The following is a 25231-nucleotide window of genomic DNA, read 5'->3' as shown; positions in this document are numbered from 1 at the left end:
CCAGCAAAGCCTAGCGGCAGTGAGTCTGTCTGTCCCTCTCCCCTTATAACACATGTGCTCCTCTGCAAGCTTCCCTCTCAGCTAGCAGCTGTGGGTGGGTCGTCGCGGCATGCAGAGCTGCGGAGGTCAGTCACATTTGTCTGGAACCCCGCATATCTTACTGTATATGTCCCTACAATGCCCGAGATGCTGTGTTGCAGCCCTCCCTTACCTCACTTTGGCCTCCTCTGTGAGCCTGGTGGATTTGTCTCCAGCTGCCCCATTCCCATCAAGCGCCGCCAGTGGGGGAGGAGGTGGGAATTCCTCTGTGCCGTCTGGAGAAGTGCAAGAGCTCAGCTCAGGAGGAGGACGGGATGGCAGTGGGGGTGAGAAGGGTGGACCAATGACACTGGGCTGGGAAGGCATGACAAACACCTCATCATCTTCATCGTCCTGCAGCAATGGCGGGGGCGTGAGCTGCAGGCCCGACTCCGAGATCCGGAGATGGGTTGTCCCCTGGGGAGAAGGAGTCTCTGGGTCAGAAGAAGTGCTGCTCTGTGTCGGCAGGGACTGCCACCTCTGGGAGAACTTTGGCCCAGCCACTGGAGGAGATACCGTAGCCCTTGGGTGGCTGTTGTCTTTGACTGAATGACCCCACACCACTTTGGAAGGGAGGGATCTATGAAGCATCCCGGCTCTCCTTCTCCACATTGTTTCTTCCACAGGAGTCTCGGGCGATCTATCCTGGACAGCATCCAAAGACTGTGACTGAATATTACCATTGCCCTGAGGGGGAACAGCATCTCGTTTGGCATGGTGTTGTCTCAGAGCCTGGCCATCACCTGCAGTCTGGAAGTCTGAGGGAGTTTGGGTGGGCGTATTAGGGGAGGACTGGCCAGATCCAGAAGCCGTAAGGTTAAGGAACAAGGGTTTAAAGCCTTGCTTTTGCTCAGGATGGTGACTCCTTTTCTCTGTTGGGGATGGGACAAATGCAGAAGTCCTGCTATCTGGCCTTGAAAGTTCTGAGAGCTTGTGGTTCTCAGTCAGTGTGGTGGATCCGGTGACAACCTTGCTGCTGTGGTGAGGATGGGGATAGTAACTTGTGAATGCCACTTTTTCTGAGTGGCTTCTTTCTTTCTTGCCGAATGACCTAAAAATCAAGAGACAGACCATGATAAGATTAATAATTAATCAATGAGCAAGAAAAGCTATTGTACTCTTCCTTAATGAGCAAATTATACAACCATATCATAGGCCTGGGTCAGTGCCTGCTAATCTAGGTGAGGTGCAGTTGTGCTTCGACACTGGTAGTAAAATCCAGTCTACTAATATTAAAGACACAGAGCCAGATCCATTCCCCTTCACCATCTCCCATCATTTTCAGCATGTGCTAGATCACACACACATGCACCCATGTAACAAGCATCACAGAAACAACTTAATAGAAAAAATTTTTGGAAAACCTAAGTGCCTGGCTTCCTTTCCAGCTTTGCTTTGAATTTTGTTTGTTACAGATGGGGCTAGCAGCGACTGCTGTAAGAAAGAATACTTGACATTACCTACCATCAAACTCCACTCTGAATTGCTGGTAATTTTAAGAATTTCAGCTTTATGGGCCAAAAATTCCCATAGCATTATGTGCTCCTTTTGGAAAGGTGCCATTGAAATGATTCAACTGTCTCCCAGAACAAAATGAGGCCAAAAAATGCACTATTTTGACTGTGGAGGAAAATAAAAAAACCCAAACTCTTACATCCCTGGAATCCCATTCGAAAAAAAGAGCTCCACTCAGGTAGGCAAGTGTTACAAAACCCAAAACCAATACACTTCAACTGCAAACCGATGTTAAGGCTGCAAAGCCAGCAGATTAAATTATTCCTTCCAGGTCTTTTAAGGTGTTCTCATGTGAGTCTGAGAAACAGTGTCGGCCCTTTGAAGTGAGGATTGTACTCAAAATACATAGCCAAACCCACTTGCCCGTACAGCTATTCAGCTAGGAAACAAAATGAGCAGTAACAAAAGCACCAGCAGATGCAAGAGATGGCCTAAAAACACGAGGCCATATCATAAACCAATAAAATACAATAATGCTCTACTGCCAGTATATTTTCTGTTTGTGAGATGCATTGTGCAAATAATTCAACACTGCCAATCTGTGATGTTTGAGACTTGGGCCCCAAACTTGCTCTCAGATGTACTGGTACAAATTAAGAATTACTCTGTCAAAGACATGGGTCGTTCCGGCTTTATTCTGGTGTAACTGAGAATAGAATTTGGCAGCCTTTGCCTGGGGGTGGGGAAACTTCCCAGACAGACTGCTCTTGGTATTGTCTGCGGTTCCTGGACAGTAGCAATGTGTATTCTTTTCAGATGCTCAGTGTTTGTCAGAAATGCCAGATGGTAATTCTCTAATTGAAAGATCTCTCCTAGCGCGGAAGCAATTGTGGATTCTACAACTGGTGGAGCAACAACTGTTCCCAAGAGTGCTTACGAGACAGCTATTGAATGACACCTGGGGAGCTGCGTAAGAGCATGGAGTGTAAGTTACAGAGCACATATGACCGGAGCAAGGGATTGCTGACCAGAGTTTCCATAACTTCACCATTTGACACTTTTCCTCCTTGAGCAAGAGGGGTGGTAGGGATGGTCCCATCTCCTCTCCAGCACATTAAGCAGCTGTGTCCCAAGGAAACCTAGAAGCATAATTCCTACTTCCTGCTGTTGCCTTCCCTGAAGGGCCCGTGCATAGAGTACACTGCAGACAGTGATAGGGTGGTGATGGTCAGCTGTGAGAAGACTGGCTACAAAACCAGCTATTTGGGGCTGAAAATCACAGGATGGACAAAGACTGCATCTCTTAGGAGATGGAATGAAGATACTACAATAATCCCGTATGACCCAGACTGTGAAATACTCACTCACACTGGGGCAGGGGAACATTCAGCAGTAACCTAATAGTGGAACTCCTTCTGTGAATCACTGGCACATGGGTAAGGTCCTGGTCTACCTGTCCCTTTCAGTCTACGGAGGACTCAGATCTTGCTCTCACCGAGAGTTACATGTAAAACTTCTACTGGCTTCAGCAGTGTACAATCAGAGTCCTCTGGCTTCCAAAACTCATCCTGACTCTTTCAGGTCATTTCAGGCAAACTAACAGAAAAATCACTCAGCTGAGGCTCATAGGGGGTGATTTGCAGGTGTAGTGGGAACCTGTGTCCTTGGAGCCAAGGGCTTTTTCCCATCTTCTCTCATCCTTTTGTTCTATCTTTTGGGAAATCCAATTCTGATCATGAAGGGAAAGCAACCTTGCAACTCCCAGAAGCAACGTGCTTGCAGAGCATGCAGGATGCCTACACAGCAGAAACATCATAAAACTGTTAAGTTAATACCAATAATACTACATTTCGTGCCGCAATAAACTTGTTTTCAGTCTGAGTGTTCAATCCCGTTACTTGGAAAATAGGCCGGGGGGAGAGGAAGCAGCAAGTATGATGACATGCCATCTCTAGAAGAAACAGGGAGGCAGGATGAACTAAACCAGCTGTATTGTTCTCTTAGAAAGAAAAAAAATGGAAAAAGTTATTCCAAATAAAAGTAAACGGGTGCATTTTAAATAATCATAAAAGGACGTGCCTGAAGGCAGACTGAGTCCCTCTAAAACAACATTTACATCTTCTTAAGGTAAAAATGGCCAGCCAGTCACAAGTAAGATCCAGCTAGACTAGAAGCCTTTCTCTACTTCTAGCTGTCACTCCCTGACCCAGAGCCGCATAGCAAAACCTTTGGAGACAGCAGTGTTAACTCCCACCGTGGCAACAAAGTGGGATGACATTTACTGCAAGTTTGTGAGAAACAGAGCTCCTTTGTGAATAATTCTTTTAGTCCTTCTGATGGTTTTTACTGTAATATGATTTAGCTGTTTGGGCACTCGGAGCTTAGGGCAAGCATCTATTTATCATTTAAATGTAAATACATCAAGATCAACTTCAGTTCTAGTTAACTTCAAAACAATCCACTAAGTGGATAGTTACATAAGTCCTAATATTATGAGTCTTCTGATTACACTTTTCTATTTTTAAAAACAATTCTCTGTCCCCTGTTGCTGAGCAAAATATCCTGCCTGCACCAAGGAAAGCAGCCTAAATGCAAGCTCCCAATTCAGCAAGATAAATAAAATCTCCCAGTTTCAGTCCACGCAAGTGTTCACTTGCTTTTGGGTAGGCAGCACCTTGGACTTTAGACCCTTTAAAATCCTTCAGTTATGACAGCATCTGGATGTGAGTTCTAACAGCAGACCAAACACATTTTGGAAGGTATGTAATTGGAAATTTGCTGCAAAAACATGCTCCAAGACGACATGAGGAGGACTTGATAGTGACTTCCTGTCTATAGAGAAAAAAAAGCTCACAGCAACTCACTCCTCCCAACTCTGCCAGGCTCAGCATACCCAGAACTGTGTCCATGCTGATGGTTTCTCTAGTTTGTTGTGATCCACCCGTTTACATAGACAACACATGGTAACTGCTGCTGGCAGCAGGATGGTAAGAGCTGATCCTGCAGTGACAAAGGGGACATGAACATATACCTACCTGGCTCCTGCACCGACCACATAGAAAGGATCTCTCACCATGGGGCCAAATTCACTGCTTTCCCTTCTCAGCAGGTCCTGGAGTGCAAACACAGTATTAGTAGCGAGCAGAAAGCAACACAAAATAACAAACCACTGATGCTTCCTACTAAGAAGAGAGCACAGCATGTGCCCTATACAGATGGGAGAAAACCTCTAGTGTGGCATACCACCCTCCAGCACCCTACTGCTGCTTAGAGGACCTGCCCCTGTCTACCTTTTTCAGGAGGGATTGTGGAGCAATAGGCAGACTTATTCAGAGAAATGTTTTTTTAAAACCTCTCAGTAAGTCCTTGCCTCTTCTAAAAAAATGCTCAGTGGTATCAGTGGGACCTGGGTGTTTAGCTTTGTTTTACATGCAAGCAAGAAGCTGAGACATCACTGAAGCAGCCTTAACTGGGGAAGTTAAACAGTGAACAATCTGTGCCTAAGCCCAGTGCCAAAACAGGACTGAAAAGCTGCAGAGATGCTGAATGTCACGAAGTCTGGAAACTCCAGCCATGGGCAGAGGTGCTGAAAAACATCACAAAATCTGGCACTTGGTTCTTTTGGAAACCAAAGCACAGGAACTACCTCCTCTTTAGGTATTTATGTAATGTAAAACCAAAGAAATTTTGCTGCTGAAATACCTTTGTGAATCTGACTCTCTCTGTCGCTAGAGCTCCCACCATAAGACACCAGGCTATTATGAGACATGAAAGCAAACGCTTAGGCTGCTTTTGAAGAGGTTAGTATTTTCTCCCGTACCATCTTTCCAGCAGAGAGCATTTCAGTGCCCCCTTTCCCCACACTCTTAGTAATTTGCTTTTTTGGTCAGTGTTGCTGTAGAGGGAGGGTAAGTGCAGATCTTGATTTAGGAGTTTGGGAGCTGGGAGATATGCAGGCTGAGACAGACTAAAAATCCAGAGAGAAAGGAAGGCTGAGAATGTGTTCTGAAGTCTGAGAGCTAATAATTCCACATGGCTATCAATTTCCTTATATCTTTAAACAAATTCCTACAGTGACATTGCAATGTGATTTATACGCAGTCTGAAAGGAACATTAGACATTGTACACAGGGCCCTGAAAAATATACAGTGAGCCAGAGAAGTCTGCTGCTAAACTGGAAATAGACATTTCCCACAAAAAATCAGAAAAGGCAAAAAAAAAAGAAAAGGAAAAACAAAACCATCCTGTTGCTTTGGCTTTGTCCCCCACTTTTATAGCTGTGGTTTTGTATTGGAGGCAAATCAGAAACAAATCTAATTAAGAGAGCACTTAAACACATACTTCCCTTTCAAATGGATGCTTACGGATTGGTGTATATATTTGAAGTCAAACATGCGTTCTTGAATTGGGATTCAAGAACAGGATTTTCACAAGTGCCTTGCTGCCTATAGGACTAAATACTCATTCCAGAAGTGGATACAGCTAAATCAGTCTGGGAAACGGCAGTAAGGGCTCTCCCCTCTTCTACACTTGAACTAAGACCCTGTAAGCAGGTCTGCACTGCTGTTCATCATCTTCCTTGAGTCAGCTTCCAACAGGCAGGAACTCTGGTTTGCCTGCTGAACATATGCAAGATTAGAAATGAGCCAGCAAGGGGGAAATAAAAGATTTTAACAACTACCTTGTATGTCCCCTGCCCAAGAGAGGGGGCTGGGTAAAAATTAACTAGAGCTGCTCATCATCCAATCTGTCATTTACAAGTGCATTTTAGTGATTTTTCACTTTCTGGATGCCTGTGTTTGTTGCTGCTCTGACTGTGCCAGGAGGGAGACAAAGCCACAGCTTGGCCTTCACCCTAACTTTCTTATGGACTGCCCTCTTACTGAACACCAGACTTCACAATCGTCAAGTGTGACAAAATTGCACAGATGAGCCTGATGCCTGGCTGGTGTGGAAAAATACTGATGATAGGACGAGACAGCAATGGTCATGGAAAGCTGTTTTTTTTTAATTATCTCTATTTAAAAATGTAGCTTGGGATCTGAGGTCTGCCAAGGGAGGACATCTAGAATGAAGCACACAACAAATCTGGGAGGACAGCTCACTCCCCTGCACCCTGGTTGGCCGAGATGCTGCCCAGAGTCTCCATGTTACTTGACTCAGTACAACATTGTTGCACCTAGACAATCTGTTCTGGACCAAGTGCAAGAGTAGAAGGAGAGGTCCTGGATCTCAGCTTCCCTGTAAACACGCAAGGCTGTCCAAACGGACTATTTGCAGTGAGAGGAGCCTGTCCACACATTTTGGTTGTTTCCTCGCTCTCCCTGTGATGAACGCAGCCTGCTGTGGAAACAGGGATGGGGCAGCAGATCCATCACTGCTGTAAATTCATGCAGCTCAACCAGTTGCAGTTACCTAAATAGGTCTGAACAGATTTGAGCTAGTTGAAGAGCTGGCCTGGGCAGTTGTTCGTTAAGGAGTTAGCCTGTTTCTACTATTTACCATCACCAGAGTCAGTTGAATTCACCATTTGTGACATCAGTGCAATGTTCCCAGCCGCCAAGCAGGGGACATGGAAAGAGCGGCCAGGGTCTCCGCTAAGGTTTCTCTGCAATGTTTCCCTCCAGGGCTGGAGGCAAAACATAATGATTACTTGGCAGTGCCTCTGCTGAGCATTTCCCAGCACTGTCAGGCACAGTGGGAGACAGGGAAATTTCAAGCAGCCTTTAATCTTGTCTGCTTTGCACCAGGAAAGCAGGCTAAGGCAGAACAGCAGCAACAGCGTTATCACCACCTCAACGGTAGACCCCACCAGAAAGGCGATCAGTGCTTCTCCGGTGATGCTGGCAGGTAAGAACAGGACGCCTCAGATGGGATGTCAGGAGCAGCAAGAACACACGCATACTACCAGCATATGCACTGAAATCCCAGCATCTCTGAAACCCCTGAAACAGGCCCAGCAGTAAGAAAGCTGAACAGAAGCAGTACCTCACCAGCAACCATTTAAAACGGCATCCTAGTAATTTAAATGCAATAAACTGTCTCTGTCACAACAGGCATTTAACCTCTCTCTAACCAACGGAGTAACTGCCGTGACCGAACATCAGCCTGCCCTCCAACACCCCGCCTCTTCCCCTGGTTCAGAGAGCCCTGCTTGCCCGCATGCATGATGACCCGGTTTCCACATACCTGGTGTTTCTTATCTGCCGTGGGAGATGATCTGGAACGTATATGCACAGATACTGTCTGATTGTCGTACCTATCGAGCAAGTCTTCCACAGACACAGATTTCCCAGATTTCCTGGCAGAGGAGGGTGTTTCAAAGACCTGCTCCTGTTTCCCATAGCGAGGCCGGCCCTGCATGCCCAGAGGATCTGTCTGTGTGCCTTTGGTGAGCTCTGTTTTGGCTCTGTAATCCCGGAACCTCTCTGTTTTCGGTCGGCTCATGACTGAGCTGTTCTGGTGCCCTTTCTTCTCATCTCCACTCACGTCGAAGCAGCCCATAAGCCCAGGAGGAAGAGTAGAAGATATCCGCCCCGCCCTGGATATCCGCTCTATGGACTCTCTCCGGCGGTAAAGGTTCTGATCCTGGAGGGAATTCATGCTGGAGGCGGAAGAAAGGCTCTGGCTGTCTGGGCCACCTGCCTGTAGGTAGGAGCTGTGGGAGCGCTCTCTCAGCAGTCCGACGTCTTGTGAGGATGGCCGTCTCCCTGTTTTGCGCTCGATGTAGTCAGCGAGGGCGTTCTGCTGGAGTTGCTTGAGCTCCGGCTTGGAGAGGCTGGCTGTGGAAGAAGCTTTGCCATCCCTTTCAAAGATCTTGCGCCGGTCAGCCACCGTATTCTCTGGGAAGACAAAATGGATGCCTTTCTTCTGGAAGGAGAATGGTGATGGCTCCCCATCAGAGATGCCTACCTCATTCATCTTCTCTGGCTCTGAGTAAGACCGCTTCTTCTGCTCTGCCGTCAGCCGCTTTCGGCCCCCAATGCGCAAGACTTGCTGTGTCTTGGCATAGTCCAGGGCAGAGAGGCTGCCTTCTGTCGGTGTGACGCTGTGCCTCTCCTTTGGGGTGTGGGGAGATGCCATCGTACTCCTCATGCCCACATGGGCCGAGGCAGGCCTCTGTGTTGTCCTCTTGGGTGCATTCCCAAATGGGGGGCTGATGCGGCGGAAGGAAGTGGCCCTCAGCACCCTGGACTGAGCATCTTTAATGCTGTTCCTGTAGGCCCTGTTAAACGGTGTGTCCAGCTGCGACCCATGGGCATCCTGGACATTATCCTTCCAGAGGATCTCCTTCTCAGGCTCACCTCCCAGCTGGAATGTGCTTTTACTCCTCAGTAGCTGAGCTGCCCTTATTTGCACCTCATTTTCATGACACAGGCTGTAGTATTCACTGGGTCTTGCCTGCTTCACCGAAGCCACCATCTGCAGCTCTACGGAGTGCCAGTTGGCCCCCTCCAGCTTCCCATTCCTGATGGAGGGGCTGGAGATCCTGCCTGGCTCACTGGGCAGCTGGCCGGGCTCGCGGCACTTGCTCCTCATGTCCTCCAGGCTGTTCAGAGAGCACCTTGAGCTGGAGGGCTGGCTTGTCCTGCTCAGCCCGTAGTGCTGGCCAAAGCTCTGGGGCCAGTGAGTGCTTTGCTCTCGCTGCTCAAACTTGCTGACCTTCTCCAGCACTGAGCAGCGGGGCCTGCCAGCATCCGGTTTGCCATAGGGAAAGCTTTGGGTGCTGCTAGAGCTGAGCCAGCTCCTCCCGAAATCAGAGGTTTGTGGGTACTGTGAAGAAGGGGGCTCTTCATCCTTTGGCTCGGCAGCATGGAATGGAGTCATGCTCATGCTGTCCTCCTCCTGCCTTACAAAGGCCTGTGGGTCTACATCACTCCACTGTTTGTGCCCATGTCCTCTGTAATCCTTCTCCTCTTTACTGTTGCTGTTCAAGGACAGTTTCGTGTTGGAATAACCCTCACCTGGCTGCACCTCTTTTAGCTCAGAGCCGCTTTGCTTCCTGGAGCTCTCTGGGGTGTTCTGCAAGGAGGAGAAGCCATACTGCTTGTCTTTGCTGTGACCCCACTGGTGGTGAGCAGCAGTGTCTCTCTCGTTTATCTGTGGGTTGCCATTTTTGTCCTCCTGGGATTCAGCCGTCCAGTCCTCTTTGGGTTGGTGATGGGTTTTTCTCTCACTAGCATCCCTCAGCTGGGGCTGTGGAGCTTGAAAACCGCATTTGGAGGCCTGTGCAGTACTTGCGGTCTCTTGGTTGCTGTGTGCTACCTTGTAAGGGGGTAACAACTCCTCTTTTCTCAAGGTGGTCAGGGAGACTTCTGGGCCTGCCGTGCTAGGAGGCTTCTGCTGGAGAAGTTTTGCTGCAGCATCGTGCTGTCTCTCAGCTGCTGGGGGCTGGTAGAAGATGGTTGATCTGTTTGTAGTGCTTTGGTTTCCATTCTCATCAAAGCCCAGGGTGCTGCTGGCTACGGCCTTGTCGTAAGAGACTGGAGGAGGCGGAGAGTACCCACTTTCTTTGGCCAGAGCTGGATAAAGCATCCCATTATTGCTTGCAGAAGGCTGGGGAACCTGGGCATAGTGCGGTTCTGGGGAAGGTACTGGGTAGACACCAGTAGGCAGCAGGGGCTGCCCCGGCTGGGCTGGCTGGGAATAGCTTTGCTTGGGCTTCACGGTGGGGCTGCTCTCTGGGCTCTTCTCCACCACGGTGTGCAGATGTCCTTCTCCGAAGGGGGTTTTCAGTAGGAGCCCCTGGGACAGGGTGCTGACAAGCGGAGGCCAGGCCCCTTTCATCTGGGTTCGACCAGGCTTATTCAGATCAAGCCCAGCGCATGAGCTGGGCCTCTCGTGATGCCTGATGGCTGCATAGCTGTCACTGCGAGTGGGAGGCAAGGGAGGTCCCTTAGGGGGCTGGCTCTTGCTGTCCAAGGAGCCCTGGCCCACCGGCGCCCAGGATGGAGCTGCGCTGGGCCGGCTGAAGCCGTGGAGCCTGCCATGGCCGCGACCATCTAGCGAGGCCCGGGCCTCGCAGCTCGGAATGAAGGCGGAGGACTTCACCTCATACTCCTCGGAGATCCCCCGCTGGGCATCATAGACTGTCTTGACGTACCTGATGTCAGCTTGCCTCATCCCCTCCTGCAGGGCGCCTCGGGATTGCATACTGTCCATAGAGCAGGAGTTCTCCTTGCTGAATGGGGGAGCAGGATACTCAGGGATGCTAGAGTTGGTGGAGAAGGAGCTGTAGGCAGAGTCTCTCTTGCTGTGGAGGTGGGAGAGCTGGTCGATGCTGTTGGTGGATTTGGCTGGGGACAGGTGACAAGGGTGGTAGCCAGGGGAGGAGTGGTCCAAGCTCTCCATGCTGCCCCGGGAACTGTACTGGTCAGGACTCCTCCTCAGATAGCCATGCTCATAGCCAGAGAGATCGCTGGTTGAGGAGCTGGGGAAGAGTGAGAGAAGAGTAAAAACCCACTGTCTGCAGAGCAGAAGCACACCAACTTATAAGTGAGCTCAGCAGCAAGATGTTTAGTTTTGAGAAGCGCAGATGAAAACCCATATTTGGGCCTAACTCCATCCCCCATTTGCAGTCATCCCAGTTCACAAAGAGGAACTGCTTGACATTGCAACACATGGCTCTTGTTTACTGCAGAAGGGTGGAAGGGAAATACAGACAGAAAGATTGTGCATCTCTGGAGCCAGGGAGGACCAACCCCACCCATCAAATCTATCCAAAGCACTTGGAAAGCTGAAAGAGCGCCGACGCCACCGAGGAGGAGGAGAGGAGCACGAGAGGCGTTCTGGGGGGAATCTAATCTCTTTCTTTTTTTCCCATTTCATTTCTTTTTATGGAGATGAAGGCTATGCCCTGGCAGGCTTCCTGGAAATTCAGCTGTCCCAAGGATGGTTTGTTTGCCGCGAGAAAACTAAACTGACAAGGCAGAGAAGAGATGCATGTGTTTGTGTATGGAGGCAAGTGGAGATGCAACTACAGAAACAGTTCGAGGATGCCCCAGGAAGTCTTCACAGCCGCCTCCTCATGTAGCTCAGCAAGTGCAGGTACACCTTGGCACCTGCTCCGAGATACACCTGTGCCAAAAGAGGACTCGTGGCTGCCAGAGATGTGTTCAAAAGGAAGGATATTCAGAGATTTTTCTGTCAGTGGGAAGAGAGCTCCTTGTGCTGGCCACAGTTCTTTTTACACCTCACAAGGGTATATGACAAATTTATGTGGAGCTTCCCTTGGCTAATCTCTCCTCCCAGATTCAAGCACATACACTGAGGATTGAGGAGTGTAGCCTGAGGATCTCGCCTTCCTTCCCTCTGTTCCCAGCTCCCCTCCCTTAGACATCGCTTTCTCTGGTTTCCTGTGCAGCTACATGCTCTGTCCTGGCAGAGCCACAGGAAAGCACCAGGAAAGGAAAGACTGCTGTCCCACGCGAAGGGTGGCAAGGCTCAGAGCTGGGAGCAGGAACAGAGAGGAGCCTGGGTTTGCCAGTGTGCAAGCTGGAGTTTCAACTGGCACAGGGAAAGGCAAGCTCCATTTCTGTGTGCTTTGCTCCACTGGGAGCAAACCTGCAGAAACCAAACCTGCTCTGCGCAGCGGGGGAGCTGGGGATGTGCAGCAGGTACATTTGGTAGCAGTCCCCTCCCTAACAAGGGTCTGCTGAAGAGCCTAAAGCTTGCTCCAGATCATATCCCAGCCACAGTCTCTTCCATCCTGCTGGATTAACACCCACAAGCCCAAAGAACAGACAATGGGGAGAAGGCTGCTAAGGACAAGGAAAGGCAGAAGGAAGCCTATCTGTGAGGTGAGAAAGCAGCAGCTCGGCAGAGAGATGCAGAGGAACAGAGACAAGCAGAAAGAGATACGGCTAATTTCAGGATAAAGCTGGTTTACTCGTTTAAATGCACCACTCTATTTTAGTTTGAAATAAATATCTGCCTGGCAATGCCCAGCACAGCCCTGGCCAGCTGGCCACTAGATGTTCCCCGTGCTCCTCTTCAAGCACGCACGAGACAGAGCTGCGCTGCCAAAGGTTCTGCCAGGACCTGTGGCTGGGAAGCAAAGCCCCTCGGTGGGAAATCAATATGCTACAGCATGATCTGTGCTGAAGGCCAGAGATGAAAATACATTTCTTCTGCAACCACCTCCTCACTATTTTTAATGCTCTGTTTTCTTTCTCCTCCCCTCTGCCAAGGCTCAGTCTCGCCTGTAGCAGAAACAATGTTTGAATCCCAGTGGCTATCAGGAGAGCTTCCTGCTCCTCAAACCCTTCTGCCTCTCCAGGGAAAATCCTCCAAGGGCAGAATTTAAACTTGTTCACCCTCAAGCTGCCACAGCACTTACCACCAAGAACCTTTTGGGGCTGCTTAGGGTAGCTGAGGGGTATGTCTCCCCCGGGCAGCTCTCCCCTCTGTACTCACCACACTGCATGGTCTCACAGAAACAGCCCCTACTCCCCGGGACCACATCAGTGTTTCCCATCCGCCTGGGCTATGGTCCATGGCCAAATCCAGAGGTGCCTCATGCCACCTTCTTTTAACATCACTGAGGTTACAGGTTTAGTCTTTTGGGGACTGATAAACCACTGCACTAACTTCTTAGAGAAACAGCCATGACATGCAGTTTTGATAAAGCTGACCCCTGCAGAAAGCGATTGCCAAAACCAGGAAATCCCTTGATGAACTTCTCACCCTGGGAGTATCATCAGTGACGCATTACTGTCTGCTGCTCCTGAGAGTGGCTCAGTTATGCTGATGGGCACAGTTGCTCTGCTACCTACACCCTTTTCCTTTTTTTTTTTTTTTTTTTTAATAGGCTAATTTTGACTTTGGATTTCTTTTCCTTTGCTGGGAAAACAACCATGCTGCGTTTCGACATGGGGGCAGTCCACAGGATGCAGAGCGAGACTCCAGCTTCTGAATCCGGATTCAGAGAAAGCTGCATAACATCCTGACAGCGGGCTCCCATCTTGGTGAGAAGAGGGGCTTTTAAAGCAATTTCCTATCTGTTAATCACCTCACAGAGCACTTACAGGAGGAAAACATGGCCACTTTACCTCGGTAACCGAACAGAAACTGAAGCCTTCCTAATTCTAATCCTAACCCAGGCTGTTTGTAAACCTGTCCAGCTGTATGGAGGCAACTGGTAACATTTTTTCACCACATCTTTTGTCCGGTTCCTTCACTCCTGTGCTCTAGACCTGGCCCTGACCTTGTAGTCAGTACCATCAAGACACATTCTTGGGCAGGAGGCAGAGCCTCCCTGAAGCCAGCAATACAGTGGAAACAAGGAATGACATGGGACTGGGGGACTACTTTAGAGACATTCCAGCTTGGGAGCCTGATTTCTACACTCGTGGGAGATATGTGAAAACAGGGCAAATGACACTAAATTAAAACGCACATTTCTTTACATCTCTGTCTGCACAGCATGGGACCACAGCTCTGTAGTGCTTACCTGGAGTGGTAGGACTGATGCCAAGGGGTGCCAAGCGTACCCTGAGATATTTGCATCATGCTGGGATCGGGTTGGTGTTCTGCAAATTTGGTTGAATGCCAGGAGTGGGGTCGGCCTGGAGTTTCACTCCGCCTAGGTAAAAGCAGAAGGATTTCGCACATCAGCAACATGCCAGCTCTTCCAAGGAAGACGAATGTGAAGTAACAACAACAGTCACATTCAAAATTGCTCACGTTCACGTCTGTTTCCCTGCTATGTTCTTGTCCCTTTCAAGTGAATCAAGCAGTAATCGCGCACTGTTCCTGACACACACACAACACACTCCCCCTCCTATCTGCAAGGCAACAGGCATGGGCAGACAAGCAGGTTATCACTGAATGTGGGGGGTCTTCCCCTCTACCTCCCAGCCAGAAGCCTTACCCCTTGGGGACGAGCCTGGGGGCCCATTCACAGGGATCAGCTTACAGGCTGGGCTCTGTGTGGACTCCCACACGATGCACCAAGCCGGGTGGCTGCATGTGATTCTCACTGATGCTGAAAGAGTGCTTTTCTCAAAAGGTTCCCTTCATTTTAAAGTGATGGCTGGCAAAGGCATATAAAGAATCAAATACCGTGAGGGGGTGGAAGCCCGTACAATGCTGTTTTGATCTCTCCTCGGCGCTGATAAAAATGCAGGAAGAGACATGACAACCAAGTGCCAGCGATGTGCGTCCTTTGCATCCCCCAGGGCCTTGCAGCCAGCCAGCTGTCCCCCTGGAGCATGTGAGCCTGGGTGTGTCCCCAGGCACAGCACGGCTGGCATTTGGTTGCTTCAGTCACCAAGGCTAAGGAAGGCCTCCATCAGCTCTTAGGAATAAAACACCGACAACCTTATTTAGAGCACATAATGGTGCAATGGAAAGTCAAAGCAGGGGATTAGCAATCAAGTACCCTGAATGTGCTGCACAGACTCTCCTTCACCCCAGCCTTTGGGCTCGTCCTTAATCCTCCCTCTGCTTTCCACAGAGGATCTCTCCTCCTACTCTAGCACTCATCTCAGCAGTTTCTAATTCTTCCCGTGAGAATGAGGAGCAGCACTGGGCCTGTATACTACTGAAGTTCTAAACATGACAGCCTGCAGGACAACTCTACCTATAAAGCATAAATGCAAGAGAAGGATATGATGTGTCTCTAAAGCCTTTTTCTCACTGAAAATTTCACAGTACAGCACCTCCCGAATAAGTCAGTAAATAGATTAAAATGCCCTCTGCAGATGTAAACCAGACACCGAAAGAGGACTCTCCTAGTACTCCCTAAGATTGTGAAAAGAAACAATACAGGAAAATGTACAAAGTAAAAAACGATTGTCAGGGTCAGATCCTATACTAGCACAAGTTAACATTGGCACCAGCTGATGTTCTGTGACATGGAAAAGCATTGGCAGAAAGTGAGAGGTAGAACCATTTCACCAGTAGTTTTTCCATATAGATTTCAGAAGCACAGGTCATTCTCTCACCATCAGCTAAAAGAAGAAAGACAAAGGGACATTCTTTTCCTTTTAACATTTGTTGTGACAGGACTGTCTTAAGGAAAGCTGAACTGGAGGTTTACAGAGGGCAAGCTGAACCAAGCACCGTTTTACCATTACATGTGTAGGTGTGTTTAAAACAGAGCTCTTTTGTTAAGCTCCTTGCCCAGAGAAACAAGGAAGCTGAACGCTGCTGGATGGGAAGTGGACAAAACTGTTTATGAAGAATAACCTGCATTCTTGCCTTTTTTGTTGCACAGATTTAAAGACTCTATTTGTACTTTCAAGCAGCACAAGCCCCCAGCATTATTTTTTTGCTTGGGAAAGCACACAATGATCACAAGCAAAGCACGTTATCCCGTGATTTGATCAGTAAAAAGCTGCAAGGGAGCTGTGTAGCCGATATTCTGAGACACAGGTATTTTAAACCCTTTTGGTCGATGTCCGTGTAATAATACAACACGTGAAGCTGTGAATTTAAGTCAGAAGACATGCTGTACCAGCTCAGTGTGGGATAACCTGGCATTGTTTCCACACCTACCTGATCCTGGAAATGTGGATTAAGGGTAACCGAATCTTAGCTGAGCTTAAGCCACGAGAGGAAGCGCTGCGGTACACATGATCTCCAGCTCATGTTGCAGACTCACGCAGGCGATCTCCAAGGAGGCGGCAGGATGGAAGTATGGAGAGTCTCTGCACACACACGTGCACCAAAAGGCAGAGAACAGGCCTGACCCAGTCTCCACTGAATCAACTGTAGGACTCTCCTTGAGACGGAGCTCCGAGGTTGTAAAGGAAAGGCACAGCCAATGCTGACAGTGCCTGCGTGTGGGCGTTCAGGGAACGCCAAGAAGTTCCTAGCTTCAGCCTTCTGTAACACCTGAAAATAGCACCTTGCTTCACCCTACTTCCTTAAGCTTAGTTTATAATTGTTATTGCCTAATTAGGGAGAAGGACTGGAACTGGAGTGCAATACAACCATGAGCAGCAGTGTCTAAAGGAGAACAGCTATCTGCCTTTACAGATGGAGGGGGAGCTGAACATGGTTAACCTGCCAATTTTGCAACAGCTTTTGGTTACACTTGCTTTACTGCAAAGCATAACTTTCAGGAAGTAATAAAAATCAGTGCAAGATTAAAATCTTTTTGGCAAGTGGGGCAAAACTGTTTTTGTGAAGCCCACATCAGATCCTGATTCATCCCAGACAACTGGCTGAGTGATAAAACTTGCAAATGCAGCAGCTAATTCCTGACTTAGTTGAAGACAAATCATTAGATCTTTAACTGGTATAAATTTGGTGTAGCTCCGTTGGCTTCAACAAAACCAGGAGAAACAGCTGACACTTTGTTCCAAGAGGCTGTAGGATTTCAAAATGCAGACTGTAATAATAACAACAACAATGACAAAATGGCCTCATCCCCTTATCCTTTATCCTAGTTCCTCAAGGGCTGCAGCTGTAGCATACTTGCAAAAGCATCTGGACAATTTTACTACTAATAAATTCTCTACTTCAGATAATGGAGAAAGCAATCTCTCTATTGTGAATGCCAAGGCTGGAAAAGAGACTCCTGGTTTCTCATGGACACCTCCAGTGATCAGATAACTTGGGCACCCAGGTCAGGCTGGCATCACGACAAACGCCTCAGAGCGAAGATACCCAGAGAAGTCAGTGGACCTTGATGCAATGCTGGCCTCTAAATAGGCTCCACGGCAGCAGTGACATTGATTACATACCAGATACTGCCAAATTCACACCGTAAACTGGAAAATCAAAGAGAAAAGAATAGTCTTTAATCTTGTCCAGCTGCTGTTATCTGGGTGCTCCTTGGTGCTATACCAGTCACAGCGTTTGCAGACACAGAAATGCGACCGGCACATGAGCAGTCTCCTCTGACGCATCCTGGCAAAGGCTGGCTGCAGTCTGGGCTGTGGGGACCATACTGACATTTCTGAGGCCCTTTACTTTAAGAGGTGTGTAGGTCTCTTATTAGGAAGAGCTGAGCCTGTTCTTCTCTGTAATCTCTGTAGATTATTTTTATGCTTTGTATGCAAAACAGTAATGAAACTTTATAAAGATACCTTGGCACTAACTCTACAAATGAATCAGCATCTAAAGAACAGCCATCTCAAGCTTTCCTCACAATATAATTGAAAGGTTGATTTATCTTTTTCCCAAGGTTACAAACTAAAACCCTCCAGAACAACATATTCAGTCTAATTTCCATTCTTTACATACTGTTCCTTACTGGTGCCAGCGTACATGCACAGCCTCAGTGCTTTGCAATTCAAACGTGTTCCAGCCCAGTGTCCTCCAAGAGCACACAGATATTTCCATGTAAAAAGGCCCATCTCTAATCAAAGCAAACAGCCTAACTTCTCCAGATTGCCATTTTCATTTTTTTCTACATTTGCCGAGAAAAGTTTCCCTTTTCCTAAACTTCCAAATGGAACAGTTTTGGGGAGAAAAAAAAAAAGCAAAGAAAAGAAAAATAGAGAAAGATGTTCAAACAAACTCTGCACACTCCTCTGCTCCAGGTTTCCGACAGCAGCCTCCAGGTTGCCAGCAGCCAGCGGCACACTTTGGCTGAGGCTGATGAGCACAGCAATACAGCAATACCAACCGCTGCTGCCGCAACAAGAACGGCAGGTGGATGACTGTGGTTACACCCAATTTATGGGACTGGTTTGTACGTTGGGACAAGAAGCAGGAAAGAAACAGTTCCCTCCTCTCACATGCCATATCCTGGTCTTTCACAGAGCAGGATCCTGGGGCACATCATGGGGCGTACTTGCTGTGCAGATTAGATGTGGCGTGAGAGTATCAAAGCAAGGTGCTGAAGCTAGAAGAGAAGGATTTCACAAGGAAAGCACCTTCTCTTAGGAAACGCAGACTGAATTTTATCCTTGCAAACAATAACAGGATGTAACTCAGCCTTTTAGAAAGTTAAGGAGTGGAAGCCAGGGAGGGAATGTTGTAGCTGACAAATTAGCAAGTCAGAGTCATCAATGCCCCAATAAACTGATCCATTTCTACTGCAACACACCCATAGAGCTCGCAGGGAGTTAAGTTTTCATCAGTCTCACGTCTGTCAAACACATCATCCAAGATGGCTGAACAGCAACTGCCTGTGAACAATTCGTCTTCTACCACTGACCTCACGCTCATTTTTAATCTGTCCCAGCAAGCTTCAAAATCCTTCTCAGCAGAGATGGGGGATGATGAAGCCAGCAGAAGCTTTCAAGAAGAGCATCTCTCCCCAAGGAGCAGAATCCACTTGCTGATCCAGGCAGGAGCAGTACTCACCAGGACACATTCACCATGACCCGCAGGGATGGGTTTGACCAGCTGTTGGTGCTAATGTGCCCAAGAAAGACGGGAAGAAATAGAGAAGAGACCTAAGGCCAAGAGGGTCACTCTCTGCCATCGCAGACAACCGCAGTCCCTGTGGGTGTGCTTTCCTGCAGCAGCTGTGTGGGCCAGGTGGCTGTGTGGGCGGTTGCTGGACCTAGAAGGGATAGCCATGGCCTGGGGCCTGTTCATCTGGGGAGGTGGAAAGGGATATTTCTAAACTAACAAAAAGTATGTGGTAGAGGTAGTATGTCCTGAGCTGTACCCCACTGCATGGTGCAGTAGGCTCTTTCTATAGGGAGAGACTCCAATCATAGCAATTTGTATGTACCCTCCTAGGGCGGCTGTGTACCTGCATAGACACAAAGCGTAAACAACGATCTGAATTTTCACCGCTATGGACCTGTCTTCAAGATGGCCACATCTAAAAGGAGTGCTAGCATAACAGGAATACGTTCTACAGACGTCCTAACATACTGCTGCAGTCCTTATGCCTAGCTATTAAGCAGGAGATGAAGGAGAAACTAAAGCACTCGGAAGCCTATTAGGATTTCGACAGAGCGAGGCCACAATCTACTCAAAGCAATGTCGCTCTTAATTAAAGTTCAGTCATGGTTCTAAAAATAAGCATAACAGACAAGGCCAATTAGAAAGAAGCTGGACCATAATGGCGTCAGCTTGATGTGTCTTTCACTGAATCTGTCTTTTTAGGCTCACAGAGCCCTTCTGGTAAATTCTGGGGCAGGAGAGATCCGGAGTGAGCTCTGTCCCTTCGCAGTTTTGACTAAAAAGAAGGAGAACTTGTTAGAAAGACCTGAAGTATATGAAACAGTATTTTGTGTCTCCTCACCTACAAAGGAAAGGGCGAGTTGCACTCCCCACCCCTCCTCATGTCAGATTAAAACTCTCCCCAAGTAAAAAACACACTGAAAAACCCCTCACTTCAGAACACTTAGGTGAAACATATGAGTATTTTCAGACCAGTACACAAACTTCTTTTCCACAATATGTTAATCTCTGCAACTTCTAGAGGACAACTCCCCACCCAGGGAATCCCTTCAGAGTATCTCACAGTTTTTAGCAGTCTCAGTCTTAAAAAAAGAAAAAACCTTGAGAAAAATACCCCAGCCGAGTTCAGGACTCTGTCCCAGACTAGTCTGGCCTCATTTCTCTCTCCAGCCAGTGGCACAGGCAGATGTCGTGCCTGCGTGTTGTTTCCAGTTGACATGTCAGACACTATTTGTTGTCTCCCTTTGACGAGCATCACTTGGGATGTCTGGGTTGCATCAGACCAGGCCCTGAGTGCCATATCAGAACTGGGACACAGGTACTGAGCTCCCTACAGTGTCTCTGAAGTGAAGAAGTAGAGAATCAGAGGCTTCTGCTCAGATTTCCTGTTACCATCGCCAGCTCTTCAGGAAAAAATCCCCACCATACCACTGGAAAGAAAAGCCCTGCGTGAAAGCAGAGATGACAACCTCGTATGTGGATGTATATACAGATTTTTTCTACTGTTCTTCTCAACTCCACATCCAGGAAACAGCCTGTCTCTCTTTCTCCTCTCCCTGGCAACAAAGGCAGGCAGAGAAAAACGGTGCAGAAGGATTATTTTGTGGATGGCTGAGGATACTTGAAAGCATCAGGTGAAAATTTGCCAGAGTTTGCAGGAGATCAAAAATGGCTTTTTTTTGAAAGAAATGCTCTCTGTGTCAGGCTGCAGAAGAAAGTGCTGGGTCGGCTCAGAGGGGATGGCAGTGGTGAGCAACGGTCGCTCCTTAGTTGAACTCAGGAACAGTCAAACATTGTAACTAATGATTATTGGTCTTGCATGTCACACCTCTGTGTTATCACATTTGTTTGGTGACCCCCAGGCTGTCTTATCCAAGAAAGGGGTATCTATCCATTTTCCAGAAAATGAAACAAAGGCCTCAAGAGTTGAAGTAAGTTACATAAAGTCACCCAACAGGCCTACCGCAGAGTGCAGTGCTGGGAACTAGGCCGTGTGCTGCTGCTGCTGCTTCATTTTCCCTTTACCCAAGCATATGCCTGACCGGCAATATTTAGATTGAGGACTTTGCCCTACACAAAGAAAGGGTCCCACTGACATTCCCTGACACTAACCAGACAACAGGCTCGAATAGGAACAGCGGGGCTTTAGTTATTAGTGTATGTATGTATGATGTATACAAGCTTCATCCTTGTTGATTACAGGATTCAAGGACTTTGTCCTACTGGGATCTTCCAACAGCTTTCTTTTGTAAAGAAAGCATTACCAAGCAACATGGTAAGTATGATTTAAACTGCAAAATAAAGAGTATTTCAGATCTCTGTTTTGAGAAAGTACTGGCTGCCAGGATAGTCCATCGGTGCCGTTCACACAGGACTGCGGCTTAGACGTGGATGCCAAGACAGCCTGGTACTTACAGCATGTGTAGGCTAGAATGAGGAGCTAGTGAGCACTGGATTGAAGACCCTCTGCAACTTTCCTCTTCTTGATACAATTTTACTCTGTCTCCTTTGCTGGAAAAAGATAAATAAAGAACAGACATGGAAACGAGACACCTGACTAACTTACAGTCTTTGAGAAGGACCCTATTATTTACTGTCTTCTCCAGGCATTCACATAATCTTTCAGAGTGCAGGCAGAAAATCTCAGCAGCCAGACCCTACAGTGGCTTACCCTGCCCCTGGCTTTGCAGAAGTCACAAACCGGCATTGATCTATCCATATTGATGAATTGGTCCAACAGGATTAATTCAAATAATTTTTCCTCATTCTTCTCCAGTCAGTAAATTAGTTAAAAAGACAGAAAAACAAGCATAGCTTAGATTCTTTTGCACCCTGATATCAAACACACAGCAACTTGCAACAGGAGAGACTTAGAAACAATGGAAGGAATGTGTTTTCCCAGTCTCGTTCAGTGCTTAGGAGGAACTCGGTGGCTGGCAGCAGAAACGCTGCCCTGTGAGCCTGATTATCCAAACGTGAAGCAGACAGTGAGTCATGGCAGGTAACCAAGGGGATTTTCAGGGCAAGCGTTTTGGACAGTAGCTGGGTTCTCCTCTGAGTTACAGGGCTACAAATCACAGGCAACGCTAATAAACTCAACACCAAAGTGCTAACGTGGAAATGATACACGGGAGAGAAGAAGGTCCTTTAGGTGCCCGCGCTGAATGTATGTACGTATATACAAACATTAATGGGGGGACGGGGGATCTGTTCACATACAGACTGCTTGCTGAGGTACTGCAAGAGAAAAAAAAAAAGGCAAAGGGTACCAAGGGCAGTTTAATCTTTTAGCTAGCCAGGTGAATTTGTGATTTACTCTTGGCTGGGAATACACCTTCCCACTGTTCCTGCCGGGAGTATATCATTAGCACTTACACCAGTGGGGGAAGAGAAATAGCAAATCTGCAGTGATCTAACACCATTCGAGCCACAGAACAGCTAACAAACCTGTCCTCTCCCTCAGGGAAACTTTTAATCACTTTGGTAATAAACATGGTGATAAACATCACTTTGGTGGTGAAAGACACCCCTGCATCTGGATTCTAGACCTGATTCTTCCCTCCTTCTCATCTCAAATTGCCCTTTACCGATGGGTAGAGCTGCAGTAATGTGGCTGCACTAGCTGGCAATGCCACTCTGGCCTTGATTATTTTGCGCAGTGGAGGAAATGAGGCAAGCTTCAGTGAGCAATCATTGAGTGTACACTGCGGAGGGCAAACTGCAGAGTGGTGCTGTGCTGTTCCTTTCCATAGATGCTCAACTGCAAAACCTGAGAAACCGGTCCCGAGCTCTGGACTTCCCCTTTGAAAAAGGACATTCATTCAGCACCCCAAGTTTCAGAAACCGATCAGGACTGCTGACCGCCCGTCGCCTTCATCGCCTAGGGTGAGTCTGTGGAAAGTAAACAAGCAGGGGAATTGCACCCGGTGCTACAGCCAAAGCAAAGGCTGCTGAGTCTGAAATACCCTCCCACACTCGAATTCTTATACATTAAAGCAACTTCCTGTTTGTAACCAAAGCTTCTGAGATATGCAGACACAGCCTCTGACACTGCCAGAATAGTAAAGCAAAACATTGGCTCTGCATCCAAAGACAAATTAATCCAATTGAAACGCTAAACTTCGGAGCTTCTGCGAAGATCTGCTACTAGATCGACAGGCAAGCAGGATTTACAGAGGGTGTATGCTGAGTAACTCATTGCTATAGGAAGGTGGTGGAGGTATGAGAGCTTCTGTCCACAATTTGCTGTGGGTCACATACCTCAGGAACTGCAGTCCCACACCCCAGTCTGAGATAAATCTCTCCCTGACAAAAGTACCTTGAGGAGAGATTTCAGCTTCTAAAATCTGCTCCATCTGAGAGAGACACGATTTATGGTGCAAATCTTCATCTGGAGGAAAGCAATACAAACCTAGTGAGGTTACACACATGAGTGCTGGCAGAAGAGCTGAGCCCTTTCTCCTCCTTTTGCAGCTACCCAGGCTGTGCAGGGTCAGCATCCATAACTGTCTGCAGTGGCTAAAAGCTGGAGCAACTCCATTAAGGTCAGTGAGTTTGCTCCAGAAGTGCATCCTTGCTGATGAGATCAGAACGTGACTTCACGTGTCACACTCCCTTCTCAGCTGCTCCGTGACTTCACGTGTCACACTCCCTTCTCAGCTGCTCCGTAACAGGCGCTGGGCCACACTTCCTCCAGCTATAGGAAATCAGTGTAGCGTCTTGACTTTAAATAAGTCAAGGTCTGGCCTGAACGCAATGTTGCCTATAAAAGTCACTGCTTTGACTTCATGGTACAGTCTCAGAAGACTGGGACACAAAAATCTATGAGGTCACCCAGATTATCATCTGACTGATGTAAGAGACTCTCTTGATGCCAGCAAAAGCTTTGCCTGCATAAATGCCGTAGGACTTGGTCCTAAACTGCATGGACAAAGGAAAGAAATCAGACTCTGCCACAACACTGGCCGATCCAGAGCAATTCAGGAAACTCACTTCTGAAGACATTTAATCAGTTAAAAATGCAGATAGGCACTCAGCAGGATTGTCATGAATGCCAGACTCCCACTGAAACTCAGGAACTTGGAAGAAGCCAGGTGGTTTTGGAAAGCCAGGCACTTCAAGCTGGGGAGCCACAGCAGGCTGACATCATTTCTGTGGACATATTTTGGTCCAGCATCTCTGACGACCTTTACCACCACTGACGAAGTTTTTGAGGAGAAAGGACACCTCTTCCAGGACTCCTCCTCAGTGAGTCATCCTCAGGCATATTGGCAGCCAAAGCAGTAACTGTTTTACACCCAGCCCTATGTAAATGTAAATGTTACTGACATCCAACAATGTTGATGTTTGACTCAGGGCTCAAAAGGTGAATTCATTTCTCTGGCACCATGCTGAGGGCAAGGAAACCTTGGGAAAATGTGGGCATGAGGTTAAGAAACTGTCCTGGACCTCTTCCACCGCCTGACGCCGCAGACACTGGGGATTCACGCTGCTCCATGCCAGCACTACTGCTGCCCTCACTCCAACAAAAGGGAAGTGGAGTTTGCCAGCTGCTCTCCAAGAACAGCGGCCACAAAACACACACAGCAGACAGGGACAGAGACACCCACATTCTCACCTGGTCTTCAACCGTAATTTAACTCCTGACCATGTGGTTTTGCTGGGCTGAAAGTCAGTGGTCACACAGTCCAGACTGAGTGGGTTGTGAGACAGGTCAGTGCATCCCTTCACTGCATGTGTGTCCCTGTCAAAAGAAACCAAGGCCATGTAAACATTAACACACAAAAAACTCAGACCTTGTATCCTACATTTAATAAGGATTTTTGGAAAGAAACCATTACACAGACTCAGGGGGCAAGGTAGGGGCATCAGTCTAGTTTTTAAAAAGTGCAAAGAAAATGTCACAGAAAATGTCACATGTATCCCTTTTCTTCCCTATGATGTTGCCCAGGCAGGCTACAAGAGTGAGATTTTGCTCTCCTTTATACCTAGGCAGTGCTCAGCCCCTGTGAGTGCCCCTCACAACAGCTCTGGAGGAGCTGCACAATACCACAGTGCTGCTCCTCGGCACGCAGGAGAGGGATCAGCTGCAGCATCCACGGCACAAAACTCATTATCCTGTACCTGCATTTTGGTACTCTGCATTACCTCAAACCCTAAGTGTGGAGTTCAGGGGTTGCACTGTGGGATATGCTCTTTCCACACTTAACCACTTTACAAGAGCTTAGGGAACGCTCTGAACACGCAAGACAAAAGCTAAGAGAAAGGTTTACACAGTGAGAGTAAGAAAGAGAAGCCTAAACCCCCCTCTACTGGTATTTCCACAAAGTTAGGAAACAAATATTTACCCCGCTTCATCATGCACACGCAGAAGTCACACAA

General features: G+C 47.9%; 1 protein-coding gene across 2 annotated transcripts in view; it reads right to left on the bottom strand.

The window, feature by feature from the left end:
* SHROOM3 (shroom family member 3) overlaps window positions 1-24583 on the bottom strand; it is a 32043-nt gene extending 7460 nt beyond the window's left edge. For both annotated transcript variants that reach the window (XM_075420806.1, XM_075420807.1), the window contains exons 1-5: window positions 24468-24583; window positions 13986-14117; window positions 7724-10964; window positions 4569-4645; window positions 212-1129 (exon numbers count right to left, since the gene is read on the bottom strand). In XM_075420806.1, coding sequence (XP_075276921.1) covers window positions 212-1129; window positions 4569-4645; window positions 7724-10964; window positions 13986-14044 — 4295 coding nt within the window. In that variant the 5' untranslated portion in view covers window positions 14045-14117; window positions 24468-24583. The remainder of the gene's footprint in view (window positions 1-211; window positions 1130-4568; window positions 4646-7723; window positions 10965-13985; window positions 14118-24467) is intronic.
* Window positions 24584-25231: the final 648 nt, after the last annotated feature.

Source organism: Opisthocomus hoazin, chromosome 5 (assembly GCF_030867145.1).
Source record: "Opisthocomus hoazin isolate bOpiHoa1 chromosome 5, bOpiHoa1.hap1, whole genome shotgun sequence".
Lineage (NCBI taxonomy): Eukaryota > Metazoa > Chordata > Aves > Opisthocomiformes > Opisthocomidae > Opisthocomus > Opisthocomus hoazin.
This window is presented reverse-complemented; position numbering and strand designations above follow the sequence as displayed.